At 35.5% G+C, this 19,684-nt stretch overlaps 1 protein-coding gene across 3 annotated transcripts in view; it reads left to right on the top strand.

Moving 5' to 3' along the window:
- The window catches only part of NBAS (neuroblastoma amplified sequence), a 161,681-nt gene that overhangs the window by 78,203 nt on the left and 63,794 nt on the right, over window positions 1-19,684 (top strand). For all 3 annotated transcript variants that reach the window (XM_015276095.4, XM_046939145.1, XM_046939144.1), the window contains 2 exons: window positions 12,428-12,657; window positions 16,673-16,783. In XM_015276095.4, coding sequence (XP_015131581.2) covers window positions 12,428-12,657; window positions 16,673-16,783 — 341 coding nt within the window. The remainder of the gene's footprint in view (window positions 1-12,427; window positions 12,658-16,672; window positions 16,784-19,684) is intronic.

Genomic DNA, 19,684 nt, shown 5'->3' with positions numbered 1-19,684 from the left:
GCTGACAGGTGGGATTGTATGGGAGGAAGGCTACCTTTAAAGGCAGTGTCTAACATCCTAAAGTCCAGCATCTTTATCTTGCTGTTAGCCTTCCTTTATTCCTTTGAAATTCCTGTGTTTTGGTCCCGGCATCAAGGTCTGATTATTTAATATCATGTTCTGCAGTGATTTTTCTTCATCTGTACCTGACTCTTTAGAAATCAGGATTGTTTTATTCTGCCTTGTTGCCTTTACAGCAGATTTTAGGGAGAGTTTTCTGTAAGAACCAAGATTCTTGATTTTACAGTTCTCTGAAGGATTTTGTTAATCTTTTCTCTTTCAAGTGGTCCATAACACTTAATCTACTTCAGTGTTGCTTTCTTTTTCTAGATTCCCTCTAATCATAACCCGTATGTTTTTCCCTATCAATCTTTTCACAGAAAGGCTCTGTGCATTTAAGCAGCTTTATCAAATATAGCTTTATTCTCTGCCTTTTGTGAAGATGCTGTTTCCATCCATTGTGGCACTCCAGTCATTTGACCTGTCCCACTGTGTTGGTAACCTCATGATGTCATAGACTACATATGAAGTTTTGTTTAGCATTCCTCCCAACCTACTCTTCTGATTCTCTGTTCACTACATCCCACTCATGATGAAAAGTTGTAGAGCTGAGAATGAAATTCACTGGATAATTTAATTTCTGTTAACCGTTTATCTCTTCATTTGTCCTTTCCTGATGATAAGTGACCAGAATTCACATGTATGGAGATCTGTTTTCTCTAAAAAGGAGTGGAAAAATTTAATTACCCTAAGGTTAACTGGCTTATTATGTTCTTGTCTCCATGCTAATAATTTAATACTGAACTGTTTCAGTGGTTTGGGAGGAAGAGTATATTACTGATTTAGGTGGGAGGCTAGGGTTTTTCTTGGAGCATCAAGCAACAGTTCTGACAAGTACTGCTAAATCTCGGAGAGGAAGGAGTATTGTGCAATTAATAGAAGATGGGAAAAGATAAGCTTAGCAGAAAATTCTTAAATATTTATTCTATTCCCTTACCTGTTATTTTCATTCCTGCTTTTTTATTATTATTATTCATTGCAGCTAAAAATGTGTCAAAACAGTAACTTCAGTGATCCTTTTTAGTGACTCTTTTGAGGTGGGTTATAGTTGGTGAAGAAGCTGAGACTTCTGTTCCACAGAGTGAAGTAGTCTAATTTATCTGATTTTTTTTTTATAGTTGCTATGTGAAAGAGTGCAATTATAAAATGAATTTGCACTCTATATGCTTAACCTGCTTCCCTTTTCTGTTGCTTGCCAGTTAAAGAAGCCTCTATCCACTTCTCTGTAAGAGGCAGAATGAGCTCTGTTTCACCTCACATAAATTCACTATCTGCAAAGCAGTTTTTCTTTGGTTTCATTTTTTATTTATCTTCCTGTTTGTATAACAACCTTTGTGTATTTTAGTTCTCTGCTATTCCTTTTTTTTTTTCCTCTTTTTTCCCTGTCATTGTCAGACTGTTATTTCTGTATTTAAGATCTTCATACAGTGACTACTCACTACAGTGACATCTGTAGTCTTTAAATGCATCAAGTGGCTGTGACAAATATGTCACTTGTGGCTTATTCTCCTATGGTTTCCCATAGGATCATTTCCCATAGGGAAAAAAGAAATGGCATGTGGAGCAGTTTTAAGTTGTAGCAGGCAGATATGTGTTTATATATCATATATCATAGACTCATTTTTGCATTAATGAAGGCAAGGTCAAAAGGAGAGTGCTTTGAACTTAGAACTGAACACATAGAAGTTTATGTTGATCTTATGGGAGTTCATTGTGTGGGCTTGACCTGGCCCCAAGATAGTTCTATTCCTTAGTTATATAAGATTGATTTTAATTATAGATGCACTTACATTAAGTCAGAGAAGCAGAACTCCCATCCTTATTCTTTATGCTACAATTTTTGGTAAGATTCTCAGTGCAGGATATTGAAAATAAAGATTTATTTCAAACTCAAAAAATATTGTCTTTATTATAGAGGCATTTCTCTTAATAGAGATAGAAGAGTTAGTGATCCGTGATCACTGTGACAACCCTCTTCAAGTCCATTTTTCATGTGGATCTTGTACTCTGACACAGTTCTTATAAACAAGTGTTCATGCGCCTTAGCCTGTCTGTCAATTAAATCTCACATTTGTGTTTCTCAAGAAGTGAAGGGTGCATGCCATCTTATCACAGTGACATGCTATGGACTTATCAATGAGCACCCCTTTCACACCTTGTCACCAAGTGATCCTGCCAATTCTGTAGCTGATTTTGAACTACTTTTTAGAACTTGTTGCTATCGGCTTAGCCAGTATAAGATAGTTTCAGGTTCTTTTCCTAATCCTTTTCATTTCTTCTTTGACCTGTCACACTTTGTTAGTTCTCTTGTTATTTTTCATTTTCTTAATAATACATCAACAAGAATATATTACAAAAAATCAAATCAAATTTCAAAAAATCTCACAGTTCACTGAACTCTGTTGCATTCTAAGGCTTAAAACTTAAGTTCTCCTGACCTAGCAGTTCCTGTGGAGATTTTTGTGCATTTTCTGGTCGTCCCAGCAATTAGTGGCACTGCAGAGTGTGATAGTCATGTGCATTTGGTTGACACATGTCTGTTATAGAGAAGCCCGTGTTTTGCATATCCTCATATTTCTTTATCTAAACTCACAACTCTACAAGCACAAATCATTATGCTTAGATGGGACCAAATTATATTTAGGCCACTCAAAAATTAGTTTTTATAATAGCTTTTCTTTCCTCCTGGTTTTATTTCATCAGGATGAATTGCACTTACAAAGAGAGTATTGCATTATTGCTCATTTTTATTTTGTGAAGGTTATACAAGCTGTGTGATTAGGTCCTGTTTCTGAAAGCAGAGGAAATGTCATTCTCAAGCCAGCTATACAGAAATACTCTTTTAGAAAAGATGATCTTCAAACCTTGCATTTTGGCAGAAGTTTGAGGTCTTGCTTGCCAGTGTTCCTCTGGAGACTTATTTATAGGTTTCCATGCAAAAGAGCTAGTTGGGTTAACTGTTGTTATATTTCTTTCACATGATTTTGTTTCTCTCTGGGAAAAAGTATAAAGGTGACCAATAGCATTTTGAAATGTCTTTGAATAGTTGGTTGGCTTTATTTTCTGTGTCCCTTTCTTCTTCAGGTGATGGTATAGTTTTTCCAGTTTGCTTTAAAAAAAAAACAGCTTTTTCAAAATTTATTTGATTTTTAAGAAGAGTCTCTTAAGAATTATGACAAACAGCTGAACACAGCTAAAAAGGTGTTTGAGTGAACTAAAGGAGTCATCATTTTCTACTTCAAATACGATAGTATTCATTACTTGCAAGTTAATGTAAAGCTGTGAGCAATTTTAATTTTTGCAAGCAGCCTGATTGAAATTTTCTATGACTTTTTGTTTTAGAACACAAAATAATAAAGCAAAATTTTTTTCATAGGTGTTATCTGTGTAAGTAACTTTGCTGGAGTTACAAACAGACTTCAATTCTTGACTAAGAAGTTAGCTTTTCTGTCTCTGTTTTTTTGTTTTGTCATCTTTGAGAGCTGAGGATAAATGTTGGTTTGGCTGGGATATTTTTAGCCTAAGGAGCATTTCAGGAAAATACCACAGTAAAAGAAGATGGTTGCTGAGAAATCAATTGAGAAAAATGAATGCTTTGTTCTGCCATGTAGCTCATGCAGTATTTATTTTTCAAACTTTAAATTAGTAAGATGGAAATATTTGCACGTATACAATCAGAAAAGTACAAATTAAAAGAATACCACGCTGTATGTAAGAAACTAAAACAGTATCACGTTGTACTCAAGTTTTACCCTAGGAATGTGGTGTTGTCCCACGGTCTATATATTGGTAAAGCCACTGCCGTATACAGTAAGAGTTAAGACGTGTGCAAAAAGAACATCCATAATGCATTTCATTCTGAAACTAAGAATGATTTTTTTTTTTTTTAAGAGAAAAGGGATATGGACAAAAGATTGGGATAATTGCCAAAATTGAGATGTTATTTAGTGAGGATAATGCTCCCTGCAAATGGGAAATTGATTATGCAATGTGAATTTAGTAGGCACTTCACTCAAAACTATATAGTAATTTTCCATTTTTATAGATGTTCTATCATTTGACATTTTAACCTTGCATTTATCATGTGTTAGTTCCACTAAAGCAGTGTTCAGATGAAATGACGAGTTTTTTCTACTTGAGTCTGACTTGTCAATATCCTACCCAGTAAGAGGGATTTTGCAAGAGAACATGAGAGAAAAGAAACTATCAAAACGTTTTCTCTTGGGACAGATTATTCCTCTCTCTTACTGGAAAAGCTGATTGAAAACAAAGCAAAAAAAAGCATTTAAAACAGCACTAGTGCAATTTGTTCAACTCCTCAGACACAAGTGATTTAACATAACTGTAGAGGCAACTGCCTTGACAAATTTAAACATTATTTTTATATTTTATTACCAACCACAGCCTCTTAAATTTTTTTTTTTTTTTTTTTTTTTCATCTGCAGCTGTACTAGCTTTTGTACAAGAAACTGTTGATTTAACTTAGGGGATTGTGTTTGAACTTGAAAACCAATTTGTTGTCATTGCTTCATCTGCTGCTGGCTCTTACAAGATCTTACAGTACTTCTGTAGTCTCATTTCATCTGCTAGGATTTTATCATAGAGTGCATTTAGTGGAAATAGAAAGCAATAATTACAGTGATGTGAAGGTATTTATATTATGTTGTCTACTAGTTCTGCAGTTATCTTGGTTGTCTGAATTCATTTTGACATAGATAGCTGTTTTGACCTTCGAAAGAATGTATACATGAAATAAAATTTGCAACTGCATTTTCTTTCTATCTTTTTTTTTTCCCCTGATAATTCTAGCCTGTGGTTATGCTACCTTTGAAGATAGAGTCAAAAATAACTTGGAGAATATGGTTTCTTTTAGTGGGTTTTGTGTACTCTTTATTCCAACTATAATACCATTTTCAGTGTAGCTTCTGAAAAAAGAAATAAAAACAAGATTATGTGTTAGCGACATCTTTTTCGTAATTCAAAGGCAATAGCTTAACTCAATTCTTTCTATTCAATCTCTTCTCAAGGAGTTGCTTGCAGACGAGTTTCCTGGGGTTCCACATCCCTCACATTTTTACTCATACCAGCATCTTGGAGAACCTTTAGTTCTTGTAATATCCAGATAGTTTCCTCACATAGTATGTTGAAGCAGCAGCAGAGTATGCTGCCTGCCTTCCTATTTCAAGTGTTTTAGTTTTCAAACCTGAAAGTCCAGCATTGTATTTGAAAACACAAAACATTCCTTCTATTTATGTAAACCAGCAAAAAAAACAAAGCAAGCAAATAGATAGTTTCTTTTTTAGAGTCCAGTTTTGAAATACTGCAATTTTCTAGCCTTTTCTAGATTTTATTTCTATCCATAACGTGACAAAGCTTGTTTGCATGAATTTTTTTAAGGTTAACAGGTTTCAAAATCAGTATTTTTAAATATATCTGAGATGTTAGAGTACATTACAGAACTGTTTGATGGATCATTTAAGACTATAACCCTTATTTTAATATTGTCTGCATTTATACACAGACTTAGTTGTATCTTTGATAAATGACGATTAATTGGTCTTCTCTATTTCATTTTATGTTAATTTATGCAACTTTATTCTGACCCATCTTCTTGTTTATAAAAGGTATTGTAATATTCAGCCGTGATCTGAAAAAGAGGCCACACCAAATTAAAAAAAAATTTAAAAAAAAAAAAAAAAAGTGGTTGAGGGAACTGGAACTGGGCTTGTTTAGCTTGGAGAAGAAAAGGCTCCTGGGAGACCTTGCTGTGGCCTTCCAGTACTGGTAGGGAGCATATAAACAGGAGGGCTGTTTACAAGGTTGAGCAGTGGTGGGACAAGGAGGAATGGTCTTAAACTGAGATGAGGAGGTTTAGGTTAGATACTAGGAATAATTTTTTCACACAGAGGGTGGTAATGCACTGGAACAGGTTGCCCAAGGAGGTTGTGGACGCCCCATCCCTGGAGGCATTCAAGGCCTGACTGGATGTGGCAGCCTGGTCTAGTGGTGGGTGACCCTGCCCACGGCATGGAGATTGAAACTAGATGATCTTTGAGGTCCTTTTCAACCCAGGCCATTCTGTGATTCTAGGAAATTAATAATATGGTGGCGTTGTTAAGATTATGTATTCCTGATTCACAGGGTGGCGGGCTTGGTTGAGAACAGATGTCATTGATTTAATTAATGAAAAGACATCCTGTGGAGGGATGTGTTTTAATTCTTGAGTAAGCAGGCAAATATAAACTATTTCTTTCCTGTATGCCTTTTTTTTTCTTTGAGCTTCACTGATCAGAAAATTAATGTGACTTTTTTTTTTTTTACTTTCTTTTATATTTGTTTGCATCAGATTTATAGTATGTTCAGTGTCTTGCTAGAAGTATTGGTGGCAATTGCTTGGACGATTAGGGAGGATTCCCCTCTCCCCCTTAAAATAGCAGTGCTTTGCAGTGGGGCGGTTTTCTTAGAAAATTGCAGATTGGCAACAACCAGAGGCAGGGTGGTGATCAGATTGCATCTTTGTATGTAGCAGGAATTTTGCACCTTGCCCTCTGGTGTCTCTTGTTTTGCTCATGTACATCATCTCTTAGTTTTGCTTGGTGTATGTATTCCACTGTAGCATGATCTTTTTCTTCAGATAATGTAAAATGTTTTGAAACAAATCTAGTACTACAAGGATTCAGCACAACTGACACATTCTGACTTTCCTTTTGGAGTCCCATGGCTCACTGTGGCTGCTGCTTTTGATCATTACCTTTTGATCATTGCATTAATCCAGAAAGGTCCGGGACAGTTATGTATTTGTGGTGATTATGAGCAGATTAGCCTAGGTGATCTTGGCATCTTTTTTCATCAGTGTTCCTGTCATTTCTGTATTACAATCTGAAGATCATTTACATTAAAAACAAAACCAAAAGAATAATGCTTCTTTTTAAAGCAGTTTGAAAGATTGCTACTTTTAAAATAAGTAAACAGGCTAAGCATAATGATCTAATTATACTAATGATGCACTTATGCTAAAACTGTCTTTCTATTATCATTTTTTTCCACAATTTTCACACATTCACATTATTCTTCTAATGTGTATGGCTGAATGAAGTGTTGTAAAGGGGAAGAAAAGAGGAAAAAAAACAACAACAACAAAACCACAGGGTAGTTGATTATCTGAGGGATCACAGTGAAGAAATTCCAGGATCAAAACATCTCATCCTTTTTTAAAAAAAAGAACACAGTGTTTATTTTGCAACACCATGATGGCATGCAGATGTGACTCCTGGCATGTGATAAAATAATGCTGCTTTAAAACATCTGGTCAGGTGCACCCTGGTGCCTAGTTGAGGCTCACCTGCAACAGCTAGTGCAGTGTCGACAGGAGCTTCTCCTGGTCTGTGCTGAGTAAATTGCATTTAACAGCTTGTTATTAAAATAGGTCTATGCAGAACTGATGGGTGCTTTTTTTAACCTTATCTTTTTTTCTTTCTATTTTTAGTTCCTAAACAAAGTCTATGCTGGATAGGTTTGCATCATTACAGCACCTATCATAGCACAAGTCCAACTGATGAGTAGAATGCACTGATAGGTCCTTCATGGTGGAAATGGCTGGCAACTCTACTACAGCCTCACAAGTTAAGCATGTAGTATGTTCAGTTCAGCTCTAGGGGCTTCACTGGAAATTACATATTTGCTTCTGTATTCATATGTAAAACACCTATCCTGATTGAGCTGTATTCAGATATCTGGCAGTACTGGAGGAGATCTGATTGACAAATCAGGGATTTGGACATCTAGTCACAATTGCCTAGTATCCAAAGAATATAGAAAGCCAACAGAGAGCAGTGTAGCGGGGTTTTTTTAAAATACTTGTCATTAGAGAAAAGTCAAGTATGACTTCTTACTTGTCTTACTTGTCAAAGTTCATTTGTGTTTATGTAAATTGCTGTAGCATGTGTATTTTTTGATGGTTTTTTTTGTTTGTTTTTTTGAGACATATCTGTTAAAATTTTAAGAAGGAGAATTTGTGAACCCCGTGAATACTGCAATTACAGTGCTTTTGCCAGTTTTGCTGATTTTGTTTCTGGCCAGCTACTGAGTAACTAGTAACTAGTAACTGGTTGTTATGGTCTTTTCATTTAAAAACTGCCAAGGCTTCTTTGAATGCTGGAAGCACAGCTATAATGTTCATTCTGCATTAGTGTTTGTTAGAACAAACATTTCTGGTGGTTTAACACTAGTAGATAGCTAAGCACTGCCATGTTGCTCTCTCCCTACGCAACCTCAGAATACTGGGGTGAAATTATGGAGTGAGCTCATGGGCTTGAGATCAGGATAGAGTGATCACTCATCAGTTATTGCAACAGGAAAAACATATTTGGCAGAGGGAAGAACAGTGTAATTTATTGCCTATTGCTGACAGACCAGAGCAGTGAGAACTAAAGGTAATCTAAAAACACCTTCCCCTCACCCGCTCTCTTGTACCTTCTCCCTCAAGCGGTGCAGGAGAGTCAGTCCATAATGCTTTGTCTCTGCCCCTGCTGCACATGGGTCCTTCCCACGGATGCTGTCCTTCCCAATCTGATCCTGTGCGGGCTTGCCACAGGGTACAGTTCTCCAAGCATTGCTCCAACACAACTCCGTATCATGTGGCCCACCCTTCAGGCACTGCTTCATGTGTCCCTGCAGGCAGCAGCTCCCCCAGCACTCCTGTACCACCACAGGCTCCTGTCCACAGGCTGCAGCTCCATCCTAGGGCCGCTCCTGTAGTGTCTCTCCATGGGCTGTGGCTCCTTCATGCCACAGCCACTGTTGCACTGTGGCTTGTCCGTGGCTGCACATGGAGATCTGCTCCACCCGGTACCTATTGGCTGCAGGACCACTTGCTCTGCCATGGGCCTCTCCTGGGCTGCAGGGAACTGCTGCTCTGTACCTGGTGCTCTGCCTGCCCTTCTTCTATGCTGCCTTTGATATCTGTAGAGCTGTTTCTCTTAAATTTTCATGTTCCTCTCTCCCAGCTGCTGTTTCACAGCAGTTGTTTTCTTTTCTTAAATCTGTTATCTCGGAGCATAACCAACATAATTTGTGGCTCAGCTCTTCTCAGGGGAGCTGGTCCATGTTGGAGCAGCTGGAGCTGACTCTGATCTGCAATGGAGCAGTGCTGGGCTCTGCTCACAGAGGCCACAACCACAGCCCCCTGCTACCAAAACCTTGGCACAGAAGCCCAATGCAGTATCATATCTAATTGAATTAGGTATCTAATGGATATAGAAGTATTTTTGCTCATTGTTTTAAAAATGTTTAAAAAAATGTAAGCATGTTCAAGAATGAATACTTAAAATTGCAAGTTCCTATGCAGTTAGATACTGCTGAGCACTTTACCTCTTTGTTTCCTCTGAGAGGTTGTGTTGTACACCTAATAATTGCTGTATAAGCAACATTATTTAACAAAGCATTTTAAAACTGTAAGAGCTGATGTATCTGAGAAAATAAAAACTTAGACTCTGGTAAGTTGAAAGAAACTGCAACTTTGGAAAGTTAGTTTTCATGGAATTATAAAAGCAGTAGAGAATTTCACAGCAGATCTCAGTTATGTGAAGTAGCAGGCTGTGAGACTTCTCTTAATTTGTTTTCACATACTCTGATACTTGAGCTGTAAGTCTTGCAAGGGGTGGGGCAACTCTTGGTTGAAAGATTTCTGGTGTAGAGTTGAACACAATGTTTAGTAAAGGACTGCAATTAAAGAACAACAAAAGCTTCTGTGTTTTCTTTAGTTTGAGTGTATGTAAGTTAACAGCGATTAGATTTTGCACTTTCATCTCTTAGTTTGAGGAGTGTGTTGCACTGTATGCATGTGTAAGGCAGCACATGTGGAGTAAGAATTATTTGTTTTTGTGCTACTTTGCTCTTTGTGCTCTTTGATTCAGTGTTTTTATTTCTGTTGCAACTTGATATTGAAATGATCTGAGAGGGTTAGATAAGAAAAATAATGAAAAGACAGTTCATTTTGATAAAAAAGCAGTCTTGTCAGGCTTATTACCTCTTTGTTGGTGAAAGTATTAGCATGAAAATAATTAATTGATTAAATAACCGTAAGGTGTTCCTTTGAAGCAAAAGTAGATAATGTGGAAGATAGCATAAAGATGCTTTTAGGAGAACATAACAAATGGAGAATGAATCTTGGCATCAATGATAGACGTCAGATGAGAGTGTGACAATTTGGTCAGAATATTATGTTTGGAAGTCAAATGATAGAATTCATTTTTAAAAAAGGAATTTCAAATGTAAAGCCTGGGAGTGGCCAGTATGATGAAGGTGGACCAAAAGTAAACTGGTCTGAATCTGCCTTAGTATTATTTTTAAGTTACTGTTGTGAAATACTCAAGTTAAATTCTGTGTCGTTTTGAAAAACTTCACAGTGCATGAATTTTTTTTTTTTTTTTAAAAAACCCTTCTTTGGAAGCAATTTCTGAAGGAATTGTTTTGTTGTACTTGTTTGAAAATATTTTTCAAGATTATTTTTGTGTTCTTCATGAATAATGCATTATGTTGTGCACTGGAAGAAGGCTGCTGACACTGGGCTCTACTTTTTGTAATGGAGAGAGAGGAAACCTAGCTTAATGGAACCAAACTTACCTGCAGAAGTTGTCTGCCTTTCTTAGCCGATTGTACAGAGAATTTGGGCAGTTATATTAAACAGGTTTCCTCATATTGCTCTGATTTTGCCTGTCTCTATTGCTCTATTTTGTAGCTTAACACCTAAAATTATATACCAGGGTATATAATAAACAGTGTATTGGTTTCCAACCAATATAATTGTATTGTAGAGGCTTTTCTCTGCTTGCTTATCTCTTTTCTGAGCAGTTATTATTTTGTTACCAGTCTCCTAAACAACCTTGAAAGAACTATTGATGTTGTTTATAAAATCAATGAGTTTGCAATGTTTAGTGGGTTCAGAAAAATAGCATCTGAAGAGGAAGAAGGATGCCCTGTAGCATTTAATATGGGTTGGTGAGCAGCCTGTCAGCTAAGACTTGAAAAGGAAAAAAGTGTGTATATATATATATATATATATAAAATCAATTTAGAATGACAAGGAATCCACACAAGAGTTCAGGCATGCCTCAAGGTTCAAATGTTTAATGCATCCTGCTGTGTGCTGTATGCTCATAAGTTTAATAACATAATCATTCTATAATAATAAATTCAAAGTGTATTTGTCCCGTACATTCACAATTTTTAAGACCACAGAAGTGAAATATTTTTTTTTTCCTTTTAGAAAATGTTACAACTACAGTTAGCATTCTGAGGTATTGCCTGTTGGCTGATGGCTGTGAAGCATCATGGTTCAGTATTAGGTCTAGGAACACTGTAGTAGGTGGAGAACAGAAGTAGCTCGGTTTATAATGAGCTACAGTAAGCTGTGCTGCCGGCAGCCTTGTGGAAGAGAGAAGGAGTTGAGGGTGCTGAGTGATGTATCAGGCAAAGCTTTGCTCTGGTGAGAGTGCCTAGATGTAGCCACTGCTCAGATTTTGAGGTAATCAGAAATTCTGTGTATTGTTTTTCCATTTCAAACATCTATGCTGTATTTGGTTCATGTTCTGATTTGCTGTGAGGGCTTTAGATTTCTAAGGCAGAAAACTAAGTTTCACTTGTGATATTCTGTTATTCTGTAAACAAAAGGCAGTCCCTAACAATGATGATCAATACTTAATTACTTGAAGCATTCACTTTTTAATGTACAAAGTAAATGAAATAAAGCAATACATCTTGTCTATAATTTGCAGATCTCGCGGCACTTCTTCTTTGATGGTATTGGTGCTCAGTAGTTAAAACGTTGCTATTCCTTTTATCATTTCTGCAAAATAAAAGATAAGAAAATCAGTGAAAAAGAAAAGAAACTACTTTGGAGTATTGTTTCAATTTTTACTTTTGAGGTAGCATCTGTTTCTATGAGTAAACTTATTTGTGGTGTTTATAATCGAGAGATTTCAAAGTTTTCTTGTCTTGTTGAAGTGTTTTGTACATCAGTTGTCTAGCTTAACATTAGTAAAAATGAAGGTTTTAAAAAACAAATTCAATCACAGTGACATACCTATTAGTCTTAGTTTATTTAGATAAGTTCATGTGTAAGAAACTCCAAAAGGAAAATTTTGAATTCATAGTAAATACCCCTTACATAACATTTACAATTTTCTTGTTCTTGAAACTTAATAAAAATGGGAAAATATTTCAGTTTTGAATACTGGAATCAATTATAAAATGGTAGATTTTTTTTTTAAAGAAATGTGCAGGTGTTTTTTTGTTTGATTGAAAAATTTGTTTTCATTTGTTTTCACAGGCTGATCCAGAAGAATTGATTAAGATGGTAACACAGCATGTTACTCAGTATGCCTATGCAGACTGGCCTGAAGAAATTGCAACTTTGATAAATCAGTTGCATTACTACAATGAACGGCTACTGGATTTCACTCAGGCTCAGATTCTGCAAGGACTTGGCAAAGGAGTAGATGTGCAGAGGTTTACAGCAGATGGACAATACAAGAGGGAAACAATACTAGGACTGGCAGAGTAAGTAAAGTCTATTAAGTTTTTATTATTTTTCTTTAAATTGAGTTACTTTGAGCCTCAAAGCAGGAAAGCAAATTGAAAATGGTGCTGACCTTTAGATGGGATGGTAAGTTACCAGTTACTTCAGGTATTTACACCATAACATGGCTACAACTGGTGTCTGAAAAAAAAAACTACTCCACTTAAATGAAACATTATTCAAACAATTGGATCTGTAAATTTTAATGAGAGATAGAACTCTAACTTCATTTTTAGTCATTGGTAGACAAAAGGAAAATCAGGGATGTATGAAATCAGGGTATCGGTAGAAGTCTGTTCTCTTCCTTTGATCTTCTGGAAACCTTTCTTTGAAATCTATTAGGATACGCTTAAGATTCAGTTTATGATGCACTGTAGCAAAAGAAACTAGAAAACCCCCAAACTTCAACTTCTTATTCAATTCAAGTTGCAATTAATTAAATTAACTTAAAATTATAAATAAACTTAATCATATTTTTAGTAATTTGGTATTTTTCTTATTCATTTGGGATTACTGAAACTTTCCCTGTGCATGTTTTTCTGATTTTCTAGAATGCTTTTGTCTCATCTTTGTTATCCAGAATTGGAAAAAAAAATAAAGCTGTAAAATAGTAATTTCTCTTCATTTTAAAAATGCCTTCTATTAACCTCTGCATGCAACTTCTTCAAGCTGTGAATATATTATAAATTTCATAGAATCGTAGAATGGCTTGGGATGGAAGGGACCCCAAATATCATTTAGTTCCGACCACCCTGCTGTGGCAATCACTGAATTTATTGAAATCTGTATGTTTTGAAGGCAATCTCAGTTGAATGGCTGCTGAACTGACTTAGGGTTAGTAAAAATGAGACTTTGGAGCATGTAGTTGAGTGGTACTTCATTAGGCAGTTGCAAAGATCTAATTAATTACTTTCTCAACTTACAACTTGCTTGCTTTAATCTTCTCTGTTGACTCCAAATCTGCATTTTCAGATAAAAATGTTGTGCAAATTTAATAAAGCATTTTTTTTTCTTGCTTATTTTTTGAATTATCATTAAGTGGCTCATGTTTTGAATCTTTTATGAAATGCTGTTTGCAGAAACAACACCTGGAAGAAATGGTACCTTATTTACAAAAAAGATTTCTACTAGAACAAACAATTTGTTTACAAAAACTACTTAGATAATGTCAGTATTACCTTCCATGATTTGATGTATTCTCATTAAGACATGTTACATATTATTTGTTAAGCATTTAAAGATCTAGGTACCTCATAGGCTTAATCAAGGTTAGTTTTTAAGCAGTTTACAATTTGGGGGGGAAAGAGGGGAGCAAAATATAGCAAGAATATATTAGAGACAGAATAAGAGAAACTAGAGCAAGACTGAATGGAAATTCTGGAGTAATCAGTTGAAGTGCTCAGTAGTTTTGGGCCAACCATGGTGTATAAGCTTTCTAAATTATTTTTTACTTGCGGCCAGACTTTTTTGTTGTGGGCTTTTTCTTTTTCCTTCCCCAATCCATCACTGCTTCTACTTCTGCTTAAATGCCTTAATCAGAAGTTGATTTTTATGCTTGAGTGTTCTGGATTAGACAACTTGTGCACTTATGACATGATCAGAATTTCCATCATTTCCTTATTCTTGGCTGATTCTCTGAATGATTTTGGTGAGTACAAAACAGGTCCCATTCCAGAAGACTGAACCAGAAGGTCCTGTCCTCTTAAAATCTGCTCTGGCTTTTAACAGTGACATTAGTTTCTGAACCATTATGTATAATTTTGATATACTTCTCTCTTACCAGTGTAGACATAGCTTTTTCTCCCTCATGCTTTGCTGCTACAGAACTTAAATAGTAGTAACCTTCCATTTTATCTTTCTGCTTTAAACATGAGACAAAAATAAAGGCTCTTGGCTTAAACCTTCATTTCACTTCTCCAGCTTAGATGATAATGTTGTTTTTGCTTTCTAAATCTGAGGGCAGGTGACTGGAAATGTCAATTTCATCTCATTAGGACTGAATTCAGTACTGGTTGTAACTCTTTCTGTAGCTGACTGATGCATACAACATTTGTGCATGCACCCATGCGAGCGTATATAGTACAACAGAGATTTAACAGAACAACATTGTGGTGGTAAAGTTCTCTGAGCTTCCAAATACCTATTTCTGGGAACTTGAAGATGGTCATAAAAGATCCCAGCTGAGTAGTAATGCGCAGATGCTTTGTGTGTGCTGTGCATGCTGTCACACAGATTGGGCAGCTAAGAATCATCCACAAGCGCTTCTCCTTTCTGTTTTTGCGCCACTCCTGGTGCGGCATTGCATCAGGAAGTAAATCACAACGGTACCCTTCAGTGGGGATTTCTCTGGCAACTTTCAAGCTTACAGTGACAAGCATTTAGGGCTGGGAACGAAGCTCAACTGTGGTGGAAAATTGGAGAGAATGTGTTGGTGCCATTGGAGCAGAAGAGACAGGAGAATTGTTTTGGTTTTGTGGGTTTTCTTTTGCTGTAGTTACTTTAGTTCTTAAAGGTATTTCAGTAAATATTTATAGTAAATATATTTTTTTTCCTTTTGATTTTTTTTTTCTTGAGTTTTTCTTTCCCATTATTTAGTGTAAATAACCTGCCTGATATTTTCCAAGGATTGTCATGACAAGGGTATTGTTTTCTTTGTTTCGCATTTTGGTGTTTTTGTTGTTTTTTTTTTTTAATCTTCAGCACTGTATTCTTTCCTGGCATTTTTCTTCCTATTCAGCAGTACTTGCAGCAACTGTCACAGTAGAGTGTAATGTTACATCGAATTAAGCGTGTAAAAATCAGAACTAAGCTGTATGAATGTATTAGATTATTAAGTGTGCAGAGGAGATCATGCCTTGTTTAGCATAGTTCAAATTATGCTATAGATCTACATTTCTAAATGACAAAACAAAAACAGGATGGATGTGCTGTCTAATGTGTTTTTTCTTGCTTTCCTTTTGTTGCTATAAATGATCTGCAGTGATGGTACAGAAAATATGTCAAAAATTGCTCCCTCAGAGGATGTAACGAATCCAAATAGGTGTAAAAGCCACTCAAGTTTATGGAGTAAATTGTTTTTAATATGAGTCTGTAGAAAAGTGATGCTAATATCAATTTGCAGACTAGCTTACTGATAGTTGCCATTATATCTTGTACTAGATTGTTCTGTTTTTCCTCCTTTTGTCTGCCATGATTTCTTAAATGAGAATCTGAAATGATGTGGTCAGCAAATTAAATAATAGATCTGTCACATAACTGTAAGCAGTATTTTTCTTGGAATGGTCTTGTGGTGAAAAAAAATAACATTTGCTGTAATTGTTTTGTTTCTGAAGAACCATGTGTATTTATTTGAATGATACTAGCTTCAGTGGATTAATAGAAATTAATACAAAGTTAACTTCAGGCTTTTATCTCTTAACAGATTGTCTGTTACAGGGATGTACAGTAATTAAAAACAACTGTTAGTATTTTTAGGACACTTAGAGTGTAACTGGACACCTTCACACTTTAAGTCTACAAATACTAGAAATGCTTCTGGTTGTGAACTTGTACGTACCTACATACCAGTTGTGCTAAAACACTTAATGTGTTGTGACTAAATCATGTAAGAGCTGTGATACATTTGTTCACTGTTTATTTTGTAATCAAAATGAAAGCAAAACTGTAATCAAAATGAAAGCAAAAAAAAGGTTAAGCAGAAACCCGACTGCCACTGAGAGCCAAGGTGTGTATGGAGCAGCGCTCGCCTTCAAAACACTTCTGTATCTTGACTTGATTTTTTTTTTTTCCCCCAAATAGAGCAATGAATAAAACAAACACAAGAAAACACACTTTGTGTAATTTTATTCAGCTGTGAGTAAAATTAATTTATTAGTTTTTGAGGAAAAAAGTTAGTAAAAATCATTACTCTCGTAATGTAGATAATGATTTGTTGTCATATCTCTCGGAGCTTAGTGTAACTTTCTCTTGTTCTATTTCATGTCTCTTTTCTGTAAGAACACTTGAAGAAAACGTCTACAAGATTGCTCTTTCTTTGGCTCAGCGATACAGTGTTCCACTTTGGGAAGTTTATATGATCCATCTGGAGTTTTTGTTCACAGATAGTGGGTAAGTTTTCTTCCCTGTATATTCACGTAGAAGTCAGTTGCATAGGAACACGTCCTAACCCAAGAGAAAATGCCAGTAGACTGGGGGCAAACATAGGTTTGTATTTTCCTATTTCTTGCATTGTGACAGGTTGTGGATTTCTGTTTTGTCTTTTCTCCATGATGCTTTTGTAATTTGCCATGAAAATGTCTTATAATTGAGCCTATGAGCATTTTCTTATTCTGTGATAGCAAATTATATTTTTGCAGTTCCTTGGAAAATGTTTGGAGACGTGATAATATTTTATAGAATCATAGAATGGCTTGGGTTGGAAGGGACCTTAAATATAATCTAGTTCCAACACCCCTGCTGTGGGCAGAGTTGCCAGCTTGCTAGATCAGGCTGTCTGGGGTCATATCCTGCCTTGCCTTGAAAGTCTCCAGGATTGGGGTATCAACAGCTTCTCTGGGCATCCTGTTCTAGTGCCTCACCACTCTCTCAGAGAAACATTTCCCGCTCACATTTAGTCTAAATCTCCCCTTTTAGTTTAATGCCATATCCCCTTGTCCTATCGCTATCAGACTATACAAAAATTGATCTCCCTCGTAAATATAAGCTCCTTCTATATTCGTTGAACTCTCCTAAATAATCACAACCAAAATAAATTTGGGCTTCTCAGTCTCGTTCTTCATGTATCCGAGTTCCTTTTTTTCCATTCTTTTTAATGGAAATAATTTTCTGCAAGAGTTCTTGGCCATTTTTATAGACTACAAGACTGTGGCCAGCCATATTTGGCATTGATATCAGTGAGATTCTTGTCTTTTCCATTCTACATTTCGTTCATGTCTTTTTTTTTTCTTTTCAGACTTTGATATCTTGTCAGTTATACAAGTACTTTAGCATATTCAAAGAGAAATAAAACTGTTCAGTGAAAGACCAAGCTACTTGCTAAAATAGTGCATTCGGATGACAGTGATGTAAAGCCCCCTGTGCAATATAGCAGCTGTTATCTATTGTTCTGACAGATGTAATGAAATTAGTTGGTTTCAAATTTAAAACTGTGACAGCAGCACTAGCTTGCAGTATTATTTCTACCTCTATTAACATTAACTATTAATTAAAAGCATTAGAATGTTTTATAGAATATGAAGCATAAAAACAAAAACAAAAAGCAAACAAAAAAAACTGATAGATTTTGATATAAGATGTTAGAAGTTGAAATATCATTCTGGGATTTCCTTTGCTTCCTCTAGAAAACAGAGAAGTTGTATCAACAAAACGTTGATGCAGCTAAATGATTTAGTGTTTTTTAAACTAAATGGAGAGTCAGGGTGTAAATTTGGCAACATTGGGGTGAACATGAAAGAAGCAGCTGATTTATCTGAGACTGAAGTACCAAAGATGTTTTGCACCAGTTTTCTAGCACTTTTTGTTCTGTATCTGTTAGTATTCATGGAATTCTGAAATCACTGAAGTACAGAGTAACAACTGTTTCCCTAATGAAATTCAAAAAAAAGTCTTGAAAATTGATACATAATAGCATAATATGCTGCTGAGTATGTTTTATTGTATCATAATCTTGTTTTAAAGTTGATTGACAGCATATGGCCATTACAGTATATTTTAGTCTTGGGATTATGGCATTAATAATGTATGACTCATTATGCATTCATTCTGAAATGAAGTTTATTCTAAGACATAATCTCTTTAACCAAATATGCAGTGTTGCTATAAGCCAGACATTATAGACAGAAACTGAAATGAAGGACCTAAATCATTTGTATTAACTATTTATTTGATTAGTTGATGACAAACAAACTTAGTTTTTTCTGTTGTGCTTTGAGTTTGAAAAAAGCGATAATTCATTGAAAACGAATAATTGTGTCTTTGGAAGGATCTGGACAAATTCAATTTCTAAACTCTTAAAATACCTTATGATTTCGTCAACTGGAAATTTTATGTTTGTCTTCATGAATTCTGTTCCAGAATCTTTCTGAATGATATAACGAAACCTTCTTCTCCCTCTCCCAACAAGTAATACAAAACAAAAGAAACAAAACCATACAGCAACACTGCCAATTCAAGCTTAATATCCATTCAGCCTACGGTTTGATTTTTGGGTATGGAGAGAAAAACTTATTATAGATCACTCTCCTGAAATAAATCTGTTCCGAGTGTCAGTTTTGTCTGTTATTAAGGGTGAATAGCACTTCATTTACATTGATATTGTCTGTTTTTCCTTAAATGTGCTAGTACTGTTACATTTAAAGAATAAGAATTTTGAGACTTAAATTAATGCTTACAAGCTTAGTAGCCTGTGAGCTAAGTTCTAGACATTAAAAAAAAAAAAAAAAAAAAAAAAAAACCGAAAAACTTCTCCCTTAGAAATTAGAGATTTGTTTTAAACTGAGAGAAGATTGTATCTGTAGTATTTATTGTATTTATTACATGAAGAACTAAAAATGAGTATGACTCATTTTTAGGAGTGAAGCTTAGACATGTTTTCCTTGGATGCCAAACAGAAACATATGTGTCATATATGGCATACATACTGAGGAAAAAATTGAAGTCAGAATTCTAATGCAGTCAATTCCAAAGGTACTAATTCTAAAATGTGATTAAAAGACATTCGATCTCATTCTGAAACATACTACCTAATATGGTCTCTGGCTGGATGGAGAGAGTCAAGGTGATAGTCATCAATAGGTGACTTCTTTCCTTGGATTTCAGTTACCTTTCTGATGATAGATGTATAAATTCAAGATGAGACTTCATTGATATACATCCTTTTTTATCCTAGTTGAGTGGAAAATGTGAGACTGGCTGAGGTCAACCTGAGATTTGCTGGCATTTTCATAACTTTCCATAGATGACAATTTGAAAGTCACTGTAATAAAACTGTCAAATTAAATATGCTAAGCA

This window comes from Gallus gallus, chromosome 3, assembly GCF_016699485.2.
Source record: "Gallus gallus isolate bGalGal1 chromosome 3, bGalGal1.mat.broiler.GRCg7b, whole genome shotgun sequence".
NCBI classification, from domain to species: domain Eukaryota; kingdom Metazoa; phylum Chordata; class Aves; order Galliformes; family Phasianidae; genus Gallus; species Gallus gallus.
The sequence above is the reverse complement of the archived record's forward strand: the minus strand, read 5'-3'. Positions and strand labels throughout refer to the sequence as shown.